This window comes from Humulus lupulus, chromosome 3, assembly GCF_963169125.1.
Source record: "Humulus lupulus chromosome 3, drHumLupu1.1, whole genome shotgun sequence".
In the NCBI taxonomy this organism is placed as follows: Eukaryota; Viridiplantae; Streptophyta; class Magnoliopsida; order Rosales; family Cannabaceae; genus Humulus; species Humulus lupulus.
The window spans coordinates 100,293,586-100,309,943 of NC_084795.1; the positions used below are offsets into that span (position 1 = coordinate 100,293,586).

Sequence of the window (16,358 nt, forward strand, 5' to 3'; positions counted from 1 at the left end):
CTCAAAAATTGTCAATTGCAAAAGTAGTTGGCAGAAGCTAAGAAACGCAACGAAGAGCTAGCCAGGTTGGTAGCTGAAGCGCAACCAGCTCAGGCCCCACCTCCTCCGCGGGACATCCACGTCCCACCGCGTAGGCCTTGGGGGTGGCCGTGCAAAAACTCTGCCACCCGAAGAGTGGAGCAGCCTCTACCACCAGCAGAACAACCTGCTCCACCGAGGCCCCGGAGAAGTAACCGGGCTGGAGGTCCTGCTAACCAACTGTGGAGGCACCAGCCGGAGTAAGGAATAATCAAGCCCCCTCGAAGGCTTGGACCCAAAAATTGTTATATGCAGAACGTTGCAGAACCTAATTGAGCAAACTCAGGGCCTTCTAGGCCCCGTAATGGATGGCAGCCACCATCACCAATAAGGCACCCACCATCGCCAATAAGGCATCCCTCACCAACTCGGAGGAACGCCCAACCGACCCATGGTGATAAGGAAAGGTGAGTTGGGCGAAGGCGTGGAAATAGGGAAACTGCTAGGGAGCATAGGGGTCCCCATCCCACGAGAAGCCAAATGTCTCGATCTCACGCTATTGAGACGAGACAACCAGCAAGAATCTCATCTCGAAATAATCATGCAATGAGCCATGTCAGTGAAGGCTCGGGTGACACCAGGTCTGTAAGTATATACGACTAGGAACGTAGAAACACTGGAAATCGAGGTGATCACCCAGATTTACGGGAGCATTTGAACCAAAATCGGGGGCATGAAAATCCCCCAAATTCGGACCTGAGAGACCATCTCAACGGGCGCAAGCACCCCGCGCCGAGGTAGGGAACTGGAGTTGTAATCAATGATGATCAGTTCCCACTGCTTCAAGTCAAACCCCCCGTAGATCCAATCCAAGAAAGGATTGAGCAGTTGGAAAGAGCATTCAGGCTATTACAAAATGAACGAGGTCAATTTCAGGATGAAGAGTTTGATGAAGAACTCGAGCCCTTCGCCCTGTATATTTCCAGCACCCCGTTTCCTCAAGGGTTCAGAATTCCTCATGTCCCACCCTTTGATGGGAATTCGGATTCGTACAGCCATTTAAGTACGTTCAACACAATCATGCGAGCCAGAAATGTGGGCTACGAGCTCAGGTGCATGTTGTTCCTAGGCTCACTCACGGGACCAGCGAAGAACTGGTTTAAAATGTATAAGAGACATTTGATTGCTTCTTGGGATCAATTATCAAGAGATTTCAAGAATTAATTCAAGGCCATGGTTGGCATTAGGCCTGAGGCGTCTGCCTTGACCAATGTCCAACAGCAGCCAAATGAGACACTGAAAAGCTATCTCACAAGGTTTAACTTGGAAGTCGCTCGAGCCCGTGACTTCGACAACAGTGGCCATTTAATGGTTGTCCAAGCTGGAGTAATGCCTGGAAGTCCTCTCTGGGAGGACATGCAAAGGAAGCCCATAAGGTCCTTAACCGAGTTCAATCGACGAGCTCAGAGGTTTGTTAATGTAGAATAGGCGAGGTCAGCATTAAATATGACCTCTCAGCCCATAACCACAACAACAAACACAAACTCTGCCTCGACCGCAGTGGATCCTATGACCTCAAAACCTTCTGGGGACAACCCTTCTAAAAGAAAGAAAAATGAAGGGAATAATCCCGAGGCGGAATGGGGAAAGAAGAAGAAAGGGGAAAGATATTTCTCCATATACAAGGTGTATACCGAGCTCAATGAGTCTCGGGAGAATATCTACCTGGCTAATGAAAACCAGGTCCCTTTCAGACGGCCTGACCCCATGAGAAACCAAAAGGCGAAAAGAGACTCCAACAAGTACTGCAGATTCCATAGGGATATCGGACATACAACCGATGAATGCAGGCAATTAAAAGATGAGATTGAAGGTCTAATCTCGAGAGGATATTTCAGGCAATATGTGAGAAATCAAAACCCCAGTCAGGCTTCCACCAGCCAAAGGGCAGTAGCTGCACCACCTGCCCAGAACAGCAACTCCCGAGCACGGGAAGATGAACGACCCCCTCCGATTGATGGAGAAGATGTCATAACCATCTCAGGGGACCCCATATTGCAGGATCAGGCAGGAATGCCCAGAAAATATATGTGAATGAGCTGAAAACTGGTGACGGTTCTCCCTACGAACCCGAACCCAGAGCTCCAAAACAGCAAAGGGTTGAATCTCAACCCATAACTTTTACTGAAGATGATGCATCCCATGTACAGTTCCCTCATAATGACTCGTTGGTCATAACCCTTCAGCTCGCGAATAAGAGGGTACACCGAGTCCTGATTGATAACGGGAGCTCAGTAAATATCCTCTGCAAGGCCACATTGGAAAAGATGGGACTCACGCTTCACGACCTAAAGGCCTTTGCAACGACGTTGTACATCTTTTCAGGAGAAGGGATTGCCTGTATGGGATCCATCAAACTCCCCGTAACCTTGGGAGACTTCCCAATCTCGACAACCAAGATGATGGAGTTCATAGTGGTGGATCTTCCATCGGCCTACAACGTACTGCTCGGGATACCTTCCCTAGTATGGCTGGGGGCAATTTCGTCCGTTAGGAACATGGCCATCAAGTTCCCGACTTCTAGCGGCATCGGGACGTTGAAAGGAGACCAGCTCGCGGGAAGGGAATGCTACAGCATTTCCATGAGAGGAAAGAAGCAGACAAGTGCAGAAACACTTGTAGTAATTCAGAATAACGATGGGACAGTCTTCGAAATAGACGAAGAGATCAATCCAAGAATATAAGAAAGGGTTGACCTCGAGCCTCTTGAAGAGCTCGAAGAGGTCAAGCTCGAAGAGGTCGATCCCCCGAAAACTGTAAAGGTAGGAAAAAACCTTCCAAAAGAAACAATGTAGCAATTAATTTGCTTCTCGAGGAAGAACCAGGATGTTTTTGCATGGTCACATTCGGACATGGTAGGGATAAGTCTGAATGTGATGAGCCACGCCCTTAACATTGATAATAGCTTCTGTGGATGCCGAAAATCCACCAAATAAGAAAAACACACAAAAGAAGTTTCTAGTCCCTTAAAGAAGTAAATAGCTAAGGGGCACCAAGGGCACCAAGTACGCAATGAAGGCAGAAGGTAATTATAGGCCATCGAAGTGTTAGACACTCGCAGAGCTCTAGGCCTCATGAGGTCATTCCAGGCCTCCAAGCTGCATCACCTTGTTAGATGTGTTTGTCATGCACACATGGCCCTTATCCGTGCCCCTCGAAGTTAAGGCCCCAGCCTCGCGAACACCACTCCAGCAGCACCCCACGCATGCCAACACCTCATGCGCCTAGCCTTGCCCCGAGGTGTCCCACACCAAGGACCTCACGCCAAGAAGACATTTCGCACCTAGGATGTATCCCATGTCTCAGCAAGGCATGCGCCTCGCGCCCCGCGCGCACCAGGGGCCTCGCGCCCGCGCGCATCAGGGGCCTCGCGCCCGCGCGCCCATGCGCCTCGCGCCTCGCGCGCTCCAGGGGCCTCGCACCCGCGCGCATCAGGGGCCTCGCGCACGCGCGCACCAAGGGCCTCGCGCCCCGCGCGCACCAAGGGCCTCGCGCCCGCGCGCCCATGCGCCTCGCGCCCCGCGCGCACCAGGGGTCTCGCGCTCGCGCATGCGCCTCGCGCCCCGCGCGCACCAGGGGCCTCGCGCCCCGCGCGCACAGGGGCCTCGCGCCCCATGCGCACCAGGGGCCTCGCGCCCCGCGCGCCCATGCGCCTCGCGCCTCGCGAGCACCAGAGGTCTCGCGCCCGCGCATGCGCCTCGCGCCCCGCGCGCACCAGGGGCCTCGCGCCCCGCGCGCCCATGCGCCTCGCGCCCCACGCGCACCAGGGGCCTCGCGCCCCGCGCGCACCAAGGGCCTCGCGCCCCGCGCGCACCAGGGGCCTCGCGCCCATGCGCCTCGCGCCCCCACGCGCACCAGGGGCCTCGTGCACCAGGGGCCTCGCGCCCCGCGCGCCCATGCGCCTCGCGCCCCGCGCGCACCAGGGGCCTCGCGCCCCGCGCGCCCATGCGCCTCGCGCCCCGCGCGCACCAGGGGCTTCGCGCCCCGCGCGCACCAGGGGCCTCGCGCCCCGCGCGCACCAGGGGCTCGCAATGAGGTATGGCCTTTCCCATGGCCTCGCCCATGGCCTCGTCCATGGCCTCGTCCATGGCCTCGCCCATGGCCTCGCCCATGGCCTCTCCCATGGCCTCGCCCATGGCCTCGCCCATGGCCTCGCCCATGGCCTCGCCCATGGCCTCGCCCATGGCCTCGCCCATGGCCTCGCCCATGGCCTCGCCCATGGCCTCGCCCATGGCCTCGCCCATGGCCTCGCCCATGGCCTCGCCCATGGCCTCGCCCATGGCCTCGCCCATGGCCTCGCCCATGGCCTCGCCCATGGCCTCGCCCATGGCCTCGCCCATGGCCTCGCCCATGGCCTCGCCCATGGCCTCGCCCATGGCCTCGCCCATGGCCTCGCCCATGGCCTCGCTCATGGCCTCGTCCATGGCCTCGCCCATGGCCTCTCCCATGGCCTCGCCCATGGCCTTGGAGGTGAGAATACTCACAAAGGGCAAGGTACATGCATGAATATGGAATGGGCCTACAAACCTAAAGAAGTCAGAGTACAGATATAGTACCCTTACCAGACATGTAGTGGGAATGCCAGGAGTGGTTATGCAAGAATAGGAGTTATGGTCCGTACGTCTACGGCCATGGGTCAGAGCCGACACCACTACCTCCTGCGCCACTACGCCTGCCACCACGCATTAGACATGGGTACCGACAAGTAGTGGAGACATCCTCCTGACACCTGCTTCTGTACGGGGTGTACGACCACAACCTCTGAAGCCACTCCCCTGACACAGTACGTATGTACCACTTGGTCCCCTGGACCACTATGTATCTAAGGCCATTAGAGCCTACTATAAAAGGAACCCTAAGACCACCTGAAAGGGGGTTGAAAAATTCATTGTAAGGAGAGGCTATAGAGAAATATACCAGGATTTGCTCCATCATTTATCTGTGTCTACTTTTTCTTAAAGCTTATTCTTAGTTCTTACAAAAACCTCACTCGACTTACCTTTGAGTTTTCCGATCTAATTTCGTTGACGAGATTTCACCGTCAACAGTTTGGCGCCGTCTGTGGGAAGAACAAGCATCAAGCCAGTGTTCTTCCTTCATTTCCAACAAAGAAAGATGCTAAGACGTTCAAAACGCCTACGGCATATACAAAAGGTGGAGGTTCACCGAGACGAAGTAGAGCGGAGGCCTTCCAAGAAAGACCCCCCTCTGCCCGAGCATGGAGATGGACCAGAAGAACCTCTTCCCCCGGAGGAGGAGAGGGAAGCATCATCCTCAGCTACCCAGCCCGACGGAGGTCATTCAGAGCCGCTAGTGTATCCACTTAACCGGCCCCGGTTGACCCCACGCTCAGGCCACCGGGACCCCAGTCCCTCGACGCACTGGCCAGGCAAGGGTCCCGGGGTACGCTCGGTAAGTTCCAGCTCAAGGACGCGCTTCTACAAGGATGAGATTCACGAGTTGCATAAAAAGACTAGGAGGCTGGAAACCATGATGGAAAACATGCAGAAGGTTTTAAACAACCTACGGCAAGGGAAGTCAAGCATGCCCCTCCCAAAGCATAAAGGGAAGGAGCATGAAGAAGGGGAAAACACTGTCCCCATAGACGGTGGGGGAACCCAACTTTCCGCCAGTGAAACCCCCCAGGCAAAGTACCATGGGGGACATAGGCCAACGAAGTGTCCCCAGGAGCATAGGCAGAGAGAAGATGAGGGTCATAAGAAAGATGCCGAAGTCCCCCCAAAAGGGTCACCCCCTGGCCTAAGAAAAGGGCTCCATGAGGAGAGGTCAGAAGTGAGAGACGCACCCCCCGCGGTTCCACCGAGGGACACAACCAAGGCGAGGGATCAGCCCGAGAACCCGCAAAATTCCTTATACGAAAAGAGGAGGGGACTAGACACCAAAATGCGATGCCCCCAAGGCAAGATCACCACTGTACTTGGGGGGCACATGGATGGCGGAGAATTCGACCGTGATTCACCCTTCACAAGGGAGATTCAGGCTGAACAAATGCCCACTGGCTTCAGAGAGCCTCGCATGACTCCGTATGAGGGTACTACAGACCCAAAATATCACTTAGACTCCTTCAATAACTTGATGAGGTTAAGGGGGGTCAACAACAGAGCAAAATGTCATTGCTTCGTCGTTACTCTTAAAGGAGTGGCGTACAAATGGTTCAGGAGGATAAGGCCAGGAACAATCAAGTCATGGCAACAATTCTCTGATGAATTTCTTCAGCAACACCATGCAGCGTGTGACTACGTCATGCCAACTACCAGCCTCGCTAACATCAAACAAGGCGAGAATGAAAGTTTGAAGGACTACATCCATAGATTCGGTATAGAAGCAACAAAGGTGGGATGTTTAACCAAAGCAGAGCTCAAGATGGCTATTACAGCCGGAGTTCGTCCAGGAAGCAAGTTATGGAGTAACATGCTCAAAAGAGAAGTTTCGGATTTGGACGACTTCTTCGACAGAGCACAGAAGTACATACGTGTGGAAGAGGGCCATAAGAACTTCCATGTCGAAGAGAGCGAACCTTCCTCCAGTGGCCATACTACCAGTATGTCTGGGGATTCCATATAGAAGGGGGGCATCGTGCTAGAGGGGTCCCTAACCAAATTAGAGATCGAACGAAGACCATCTAGCCATGAAAGTCTCCACCTGAGGGGAGATCACCTCAAAAGTAGACGCTTGCAAAAAGGGTCTCCAAAGTAGACGCTTGCAAAAAGGGTCTCCAAAGTAGACGCTTGCAAAAAGGGTCTCATAAGTAGACCCCACCAAAAGGGGTCTACAACGTAGACACCTCCCAAAAAGGGTCTCCAAAGTAGACGCCTCCAAAAAGGGTCTCCCAAGTAGACGCTATCCAAAAGGGTCTCAAAGTAGACGCTTCCGAAAAGGGTCTTAAAGAAGACGCTTGCAAAAAGGGTCTCAAAGAAGACGCTTGCAAAAATAGTACTATGCCTAATGACGAGAAGGACGCTTCTCGCAAGATATAATAAGCGCGCGTGAAGATATATAAAAGGATAATTAGAACCCAAGGGGTCAATATATCCTTACAGGTGCAACTAAGACGCATCGCAGAGAGGCCTACCGAACCCCCTTTTCGCGTGGGTTCCAAAGGACCTCGAACATGATAAATATATAAAAAAAAGAAGAAAGAAGAAGAATAAGAGAATAATAAAAAGGAGCGGAAGAGTCTACAAGAACGCCTAAAGGCCTCCCTATAGACTGGGGGGTAAGTGTGGATGCCGAAAATCCACCAAATAAGAAAAACACACAAAAGAAGTTTCTAGTCCCTTAAAGAAGTAAATAGCTAAGGGGCACCAAGGGCACCAAGTACGCAATGAAGGCAGAAGGTAATTATAGGCCATCGAAGTGTTAGACACTCGCAGAGCTCTAGGCCTCATGAGGTCATTCCAGGCCTCCAAGCTGCATCACCTTGTTAGATGTGTTTGTCATGCACACATGGCCCTTATCCGTGCCCCTCGAAGTTAAGGCCCCAGCCTCGCGAACACCACTCCAGCAGCACCCCACGCATGCCAACACCTCATGCGCCTAGCCTTGCCCCGAGGTGTCCCACACCAAGGACCTCACGCCAAGAAGACATTTCGCACCTAGGATGTATCCCATGTCTCAGCAAGGCATGCGCCTCGCGCCCCGCGCGCACCAGGGGCCTCGCGCCCGCGCGCATCAGGGGCCTCGCGCCCGCGCGCCCATGCGCCTCGCGCCTCGCGCGCTCCAGGGGCCTCGCACCCGCGCGCATCAGGGGCCTCGCGCACGCGCGCACCAAGGGCCTCGCGCCCCGCGCGCACCAAGGGCCTCGCGCCCGCGCGCCCATGCGCCTCGCGCCCCGCGCGCACCAGGGGTCTCGCGCTCGCGCATGCGCCTCGCGCCCCGCGCGCACCAGGGGCCTCGCGCCCCGCGCGCACAGGGGCCTCGCGCCCCATGCGCACCAGGGGCCTCGCGCCCCGCGCGCCCATGCGCCTCGCGCCTCGCGAGCACCAGAGGTCTCGCGCCCGCGCATGCGCCTCGCGCCCCGCGCGCACCAGGGGCCTCGCGCCCCGCGCGCCCATGCGCCTCGCGCCCCACGCGCACCAGGGGCCTCGCGCCCATGCGCCTCGCGCCCCCACGCGCACCAGGGGCCTCGTGCACCAGGGGCCTCGCGCCCCGCGCGCCCATGCGCCTCGCGCCCCGCGCGCACCAGGGGCCTCGCGCCCCGCGCGCCCATGCGCCTCGCGCCCCGCGCGCACCAGGGGCTTCGCGCCCCGCGCGCACCAGGGGCCTCGCGCCCCGCGCGCACCAGGGGCTCGCAATGAGGTATGGCCTTTCCCATGGCCTCGCCCATGGCCTCGTCCATGGCCTCGTCCATGGCCTCGCCCATGGCCTCGCCCATGGCCTCTCCCATGGCCTCGCCCATGGCCTCGCCCATGGCCTCGCCCATGGCCTCGCCCATGGCCTCGCCCATGGCCTCGCCCATGGCCTCGCCCATGGCCTCGCCCATGGCCTCGCCCATGGCCTCGCCCATGGCCTCGCCCATGGCCTCGCCCATGGCCTCGCCCATGGCCTCGCCCATGGCCTCGCCCATGGCCTCGCCCATGGCCTCGCTCATGGCCTCGTCCATGGCCTCGCCCATGGCCTTGGAGGTGAGAATACTCACAAAGGGCAAGGTACATGCATGAATATGGAATGGGCCTACAAACCTAAAGAAGTCAGAGTACAGATATAGTACCCTTACCAGACATGTAGTGGGAATGCCAGGAGTGGTTATGCAAGAATAGGAGTTATGGTCCGTACGTCTACGGCCATGGGTCAGAGCCGACACCACTACCTCCTGCGCCACTACGCCTGCCACCACGCATTAGACATGGGTACCGACAAGTAGTGGAGACATCCTCCTGACACCTGCTTCTGTACGGGGTGTACGACCACAACCTCTGAAGCCACTCCCCTGACACAGTACGTATGTACCACTTGGTCCCCTGGACCACTATGTATCTAAGGCCATTAGAGCCTACTATAAAAGGAACCCTAAGACCACCTGAAAGGGGGTTGAAAAATTCATTGTAAGGAGAGGCTATAGAGAAATATACCAGGATTTGCTCCATCATTTATCTGTGTCTACTTTTTCTTAAAGCTTATTCTTAGTTCTTACAAAAACCTCACTCGACTTACCTTTGAGTTTTCCGATCTAATTTCGTTGACGAGATTTCACCGTCAACAGCTTCCCCCCGAAGAACCAAAAACGAAGACTCCTAGATGATGACAGAAAGAAAGCCCTGAAGGAAGAGGTCGACAGGTTAAAGGCGAATCGATTTATATGAGACGCCTTCTACCCTGATTGGGTCGCTAACCCAGTACTTGTACCAAAACCTAATGAAACATGGCAAACTTCTATCGAATACTCTGACCTCAATAAGGCATGCCCTAAGGACTGCTTTCCCTTACCTCGGATCGACCAGCTCGTAGATGCCACTGCCGGGCACGGACTTATGTCATTCATGGATGCTTATTCTGAATATAACTAGATTTCCATGCATGCCCCGGACCAAGAGCATATGAGTTTTGTAACAGATAAAGGGCTGTATTGTTACAATGTCATGCCTTTCGGGCTCAAAAATACTGGAGCCACCTACCAAAGGCTCGTAAATATGAAGTTCTCCGAGCAGATAGGTAATAACATGGAAGTGTATGTTGATGACATGTTGGTCAAATCTAAACATAACAATAACCATGTGGACGACCTCGAAGAATGCTTCGTCGTGCTACGAAAGTACAACATGAAGCTCAACCCCCATAAATGCTCATTTGGGGTATCGTCGGGGAAGTTCCTGGGCTTCATTGTGAACACGCGAGGAATAGAGGTTAATCCTGACAAGATCCAGGCGTTAATTAACATGCCCTCTCCTTGAAAACATAAAGATGTCCAGAGTTTGACAGGACAAATGGCGGCATTGAGTAGGTTTATCTCGAAATCTACAGACCGTTGTCTTCCATTTTTCAACCTTTTGAGAGGGGGCAAAAAATTCGAGTGGATAGAGGAATGCGAGGAAAAGGTACAAAAGCTAGTATACTATGTCAACAAAAGGTTACTGGGGGCAAAATCGAGATTGGCTCTCTGATAACTCTACAAAATAGAGTTATTTTACCACTTTTTATGTGCTAATTGTTGCTTAATTCTTGAGTTTTTAATTGATTTATTATGTTTTTAAGTAATTTTGAATTTATTAGGTTTATTTTAATTTTATACATTTTTGTGTGTTTTTATAGTTATTTTGTTGTAAAATATTGTAGTTAATTTTTTGAATTATTATTGTTAAGTTAGTGGAAAAAAATGTTGTATAATTAAACTTAAATGTTAAATATAAATTAAGTTATAATTAATATTTTCAAAGGATTCAATTGATTTATTTTATAGTTGAAAATATTGTATTATGATTTATTTTATATTTATTTTGTAGGGAATTTATGATATTTTTTGCTCTTGAAAAGAAAGAAAAATGTATGACAATATGGCATTTTCAAGAAAGCAAGACAAGAAAAAATGTGGCATTTTTGCCTTCTTCATTTCGGCCCAGCACTCCCAGGCCCACGGTTCCAACTCTCCCAGCAGCTGCCTTCTCTCTACGCCTGCCTCTCCTTTGGGCCTGCGCCAGCCCAGCCCAAGAAAGCAGCCTCAACTCCTCAGCTGCTCACCAGTCATGCACCTCCTCCACGCTCCAACTCCTTCAGCAATCACATATGATGCTCCCCCAGCTCCTTTCCACGTGACCCATTTGCAGCTGCCTCCAGCCCAACTCTCCAGCCCACCAGGAGCAAACCCACGCCTCCTGCCAGCTGCTTCAATCCCCAACCGAAAGCCTCTCAGCTACCAAAACAGCACAAAGCAGCCCCAAAGCCACCAAACCCATGCATGCCACTTATTGAGCCCAACAAAAATGCTTTTGTACCCTTGTCTCTTTTGCCAAAAATACCACATTTTTACCCCACTTTCTACACATTTTACCCCAAAACATCATTATTACACCCTATATTTTACCCCTATTTACCATATTATAATCAATTAAATTAATTTAATCAATTTAAATTGATTATTTTAATACCTCATTTTTTGCTATAAATAAGGGATTTAGGGTGTCCATTTTGGGGAGAGGTTACCACACTACACAAAATTTTACACATTTCAAAACCTCTCCATTCTCTTCATCTTCTTCTTCTTTTTGGTTATTTTCTATGTATTTTTAGAGGAACAATTTGGGGGTTTCTCCTCCAAATTTTCCTATTTATGTTTGTAATTTTTAGTTTTTATTTGCTATTTTAGTTATGAGTTTCTAATCTTTTTAAGATTATTAAGGTGATGATGAAACAATATGTAACTAGATAGTGTTTATTTTGTATGTTGATTTCCCATTTTGTGCAACAAAGTTTATGGAATTTTCTTCTTCAAATATCTTCTTTTATCTTAAATATCATGTATTTTGGATTGTTAGCACATATTTACACTTTGTTCTTCATTAGTGCAAAAATCATAATATTCTTTGTGTAAGATGTGTCATTAAATTGTACACATCCATGCTTAGAACAAAAATATTATGTTTTGCCTTATAAATAATGTTCATTGATTTATTTGTTATTTCATTAGATTGATTTACACTAAATGCTTTGAAATTATAATTTTGAAAAGTGAAGAAAAATCTTATCTTTTTAGAAGTAATTTGTGCTTAAAATTATAAATCTATTTGGAAAATGGCAGTTTGAATTATTTTAACTATCACTAAAACTTGGGAATCAATATACTTATAAATATTATTGAACTTATATTTTGTGGATCCTAATCCTTAATAATCTCATTTTACTATCTTGATTTCTATTATTAATTTATGTTTATGTATTGTCTTTAATGTTTTTATTATTATCTTTTAGTTTATTTTCTTGTCACAAATTCTCATCAATATTTGGGGCTAGGTTAGAATTTATTAATTTTGATTTAAAATAGTTTCATTTTCGATTTTAGACAACTCCTTTGGGTTCGATCTCGTGCTTACACGAAAACTATTCTATAAATACGATTCGTGCGCTTGCGAGTATAAATATTTAAAACATACTCATTTTGGGTCCATCACTCTCAGCCTAATTCACTCATCTCGAAAGCTCCGACCTAACTTCCAAGCACACCCCATCCATGTGCTGACTGACCAACCACTACGGCAAGTCTTGTCTAAGCTAGAACCCTCGGGCCGATTATTAAAATGGGCTATTGAGCTCGGACAATTCGAGATCACTTATCATTCAAGAACAACCATAAAAGGACAAGCTCTGGCAGAATTTATAGTGGAATGCACTAGAATGATTGATGACGAAGTTATAACCCTAGTCCGCGAGCTGTGGAAACTTTATGTCGATGGGTCCTCCAACGAGAATGGATCGGGGGCAGGAATCACATTGATCACTCCAACTGGAAGTCAATTTCACTCCGCCTTAAGGTTTGGCTTTGAAGCGTCTAACAACGAGGCTGAATATGAGGCTCTATTGGCCGGACTCTGAATAGCCAAGGAACTCAGGGCTAAGGCAATACATTGCTACAGTGACTCACAGTTGGTGGTCAACCAAATTTTAGGAGAATACCAGGCTCGCGGAACAAAGATGGCTGCATATTTAGAAAAAGCAAAAACAACACTCGAACATTTCAAGTTCTATACGATAGAGCAGGTTCCTCGAGAGCAAAATTCAAATGCAGACGCACTAGCCAGGCTCGCCACATCCGCCTAAGTCAATGCACTGAATGTTGTGCCAATTAAGCACCTGAAAACACCCAGTATTAGCGAGCCTGAACAGGAATATTTCTGCATGATTAACTCCGGGTCAACCTGGATGACCCCAATAGTTGAGTACCTTGAAACCGACATTCTCCCAACAGAACGGAACAAGGCTCAGAAACTGATGTATCAGATTCCCAGATACACTATTGTGGAAGGAAGGCTATATCGGAGAGGATACTCTATGCCACTACTCCGATGTGTGACTCCACCCGAGGCCAAGAAAATCCTAGAAGAGATTCATGAAGGATTTTGTGGGGACCACACTCGGGGACATAGCCTATCAAATAAAATTAGACAACAAGGATACTTCTGGCCCACTATCAAAACAGATTCATTTGATTATGTCAAGAGATGCGATAAGTGCCAACGGTTCGCTACAATCTCGCGAGCTCCACCTTCTTAGCTAACTATGATGACCTCCCCATGGCCATTTGCGGTCTGGGGAATTGATCTCATAGGCTCGTTGCCAATTGGAAAAGATGGAGTGAAGTATGCAGTAGTCGCGATAGATTATTTCCCAAAGTGGACCGAGGCCGAACCTCTGGTAACGATTACCTCGAAGAAAGTCTTGGACTTCGTGGTGAAAAACATAATCTGCGATATGGAATGCCAAGGAAGATAGTATCAGATAACGGTACTCAGTTCGACAGTGAACTGTTTACCAAATTTTGTGAGAAAAATGGGATAATAAAGAGCTTCTCCTCTGTGGCCCATCCCCAAGCAAATGGCCAAGTCAAAGCTGTAAATAAGACTCTGAAAAGTTCTATGAAAAAGAGATTGGAAGAAGCTATGGGAAAATGGCTCGATGAGTTGCACCAACTCTTGTGGTCCTATCGAACCACAACCCGCACTTCAACAGGGCATACCCCTTTTTCTCTGGCATATGGATGCGAGGCCATGTTACCAATCGAGGTCAAAATACCCACTATTCGTAGCCATGCTTATGACCAAGCCTCGAACCAATCCCAGCTTGAAGTAAGTCTGGACCTAATCAAAGAAAGACGGGACGAAGCTCAACTAAAAAATGCAGCATATCAGCTGCGAGCTACCCGATATTTCAATAAAAAGGTTTGGGAAAAAAAAATTCGAATTAGGAGACTTGGTGTTAAGGCGTGTGTTCCTAGCTACGCGGGACCCAGCCACTGGCGTGCTCGGGCCTAATTGGAAAGGGCCTTATCAAATCGAGTCAGTTATTCGACCTGGCATCTACAAATTGGCAAGGCTAAATGGAAAATTGGTACCACGAGCATGGAATGTCGAACATCTACGACCTTACTATCAATAGTGTAGGAATGATGTTTCCTGTAACCATGCTTGTTTATCTTTACTAAGCTTCTGTTAATAAATTGTTCAATTCTAAATAAAGTTCATTTTCATTTCAATGTGTTATATTTTTTGCAAACTCTCTTAATTTAATAACCTATGGTCACACTCATAGGATAATTAAGGGGGCATCAGTGGTATACATACCATAAGTTTGAAAAAATTGCTCAAAAATAAGCATACACAAAAACAAGCAAATGTCTGCACGTTAACCAGATTATTAAAAGTAAAGTGTTTGGATATAACCAAATGCGCGAGCTAAGATCATTTGGACCGTTAACCAGATTATTAAAAGTAAAGTGTTTGGATATAACCAAATGCACGAGCTAAGATAATTTGGACATAACCAGATTATTAAAAGTAAAGTGTTTGGATATAACCAAATGCGCGAGCTAAGATAATTGGGACATAACCAGATTATTAAAAGTAAAGTGTTTGGATATAACCAAATGTGCGAGCTAAGATAATTTGGACATAACCAGATTATTAAAAGTAAAGTGTTTGGATATAACCAAATGCACGAATCAAGATAATTTAGATATAACCAAAATATTAAAAAGTGTCTGGATACAACTAGATACGCGAACCAGTGTGATCTAGATATAACTAGATCGAAAATATGTAAGTGTACGGATTACAAACCAAACACGACCTAAATAGGTTTGGAACAAACCAGCTAAAACTAATCGACTGAAAGATGGGATATAAATAAACCCACTTCAATTTAAGTCGAGATCAAAGCTGGAATATTTTGCAAAAAGATAGTTTGAACCTCTTAACTTTGGGGAGCTACCCGAGGACGAGGAAAAGTAACTAGAAAAACAGGATATAACTAAACTACCTACCTTACACGCCATATAAGTACTTTCGAGTGCATGGTGAAAGTAAGATCCGACCTTGAAAATTAATGAGATCGGACACGGATATATCAAACAAACTACGCGAGAATGCGTAGAAACTCGAGCTCAAAATCCAACATGTGTTGGTATGAATAAACAGACATAAAGGCAAAATTTTAATATAAACTGCTTAAAATATTTCGATTTAAGAGATGTAAAGCAAAAATATTAAAGGGAAGTCAAATATGGTATCACAAATATCATAAGTAAGTAGCTCTTGTACGAGATATAAATTGTTTTTGCCCCAAGGGCATAAAAAAAAAAACAAAAGCTATAAACTATTACAAAAGGCTCAAAGGGACGTAGCCCAAGATCAAGATTTAGGAGGTAGGAGCGCCCTCCTTAGCCTTCTCAGCATCCTCCTCTGCCTCCAACCGAGCTTGCCATTTGGCTATAAGCTTGTCCTCAAAAGAGCCTAGGAAGTTGGTGTCAAGATCAGCGTTGCTAGCCCAGATCCTATACATGACCAGGTCAACCGTCCGATCCTTCCTCTCCTTGAACTCTTCAAGGAGATGAGCCTTTTTGCCCTCCATGATCTCAAAGGTGGCCTTTTTCTCCTCCTCGAGCTTGGCATTCAGCTCCTCAACCATGGAGCTCTTCTCTTTGAGCTTATTTTTTGCCTCCTCGAGCTCGGCATTCAGTTTCTCAAGCTCCTCAACCCTAGAGCTCATCTCTTTGACCTCGGCCTCCAGTTTTGACTTCACGGCTTTGTACTCGTCTTTGAGCTTGAGCTGGAAATCCTTCACCTCCTGAGCATAGGACATGCTCGTGTGGACCTCGTTGTTCAGCTTGTAATTTAGCTGAGCAAACGCGGTAAGAGACTAGCACACAAACGAATCAAGTTAGAACATACTCAAAGAAAAATTCTTACAAATAATCAAGTAAGAGAGATTACTGTAGATGCAAGCTCGACACTTTTGTCGTAAAGGACGTTGCAGTCCCGAGCATTGACCAAAAACTGCCACTAAGGAGCCTCAAAATTGCTGATGCTTTGGCCTACCCGAGATAGGACGTCCAAACTGAGAGTGGCACCATGAACCCCAGCAGCCTTGTCGATGACATACTCATTGACATGAGTAGAAATAGACAGCAGGCGCTCCCTGGAGGTCGCCGGTTTCTTCAGAGTTGGATCGAGTGTTGGAAGGATCTTGATAGCGGGAGGCAAGGGATGAGCATCTATTGTGGAAGCATCGACCTGGGAATTAGGGTCCGCTACTAGGCTCATAATAGTAGGAGCTGG

The 16,358-nt window shown here is 48.8% G+C and overlaps 1 protein-coding gene across 1 annotated transcript in view; it reads right to left on the reverse strand.

Annotated features, from left to right (window-relative positions):
• Positions 1-15,882, reverse strand: part of LOC133824766 (uncharacterized) — a 45,551-nt gene extending 29,669 nt beyond the window's left edge. Inside the window, exon 1 of the mRNA XM_062257745.1 lies at positions 15,503-15,882. Within this exon, the coding sequence (XP_062113729.1) occupies positions 15,503-15,882 (380 nt within the window). The remainder of the gene's footprint in view (positions 1-15,502) is intronic.
• Positions 15,883-16,358: the final 476 nt, after the last annotated feature.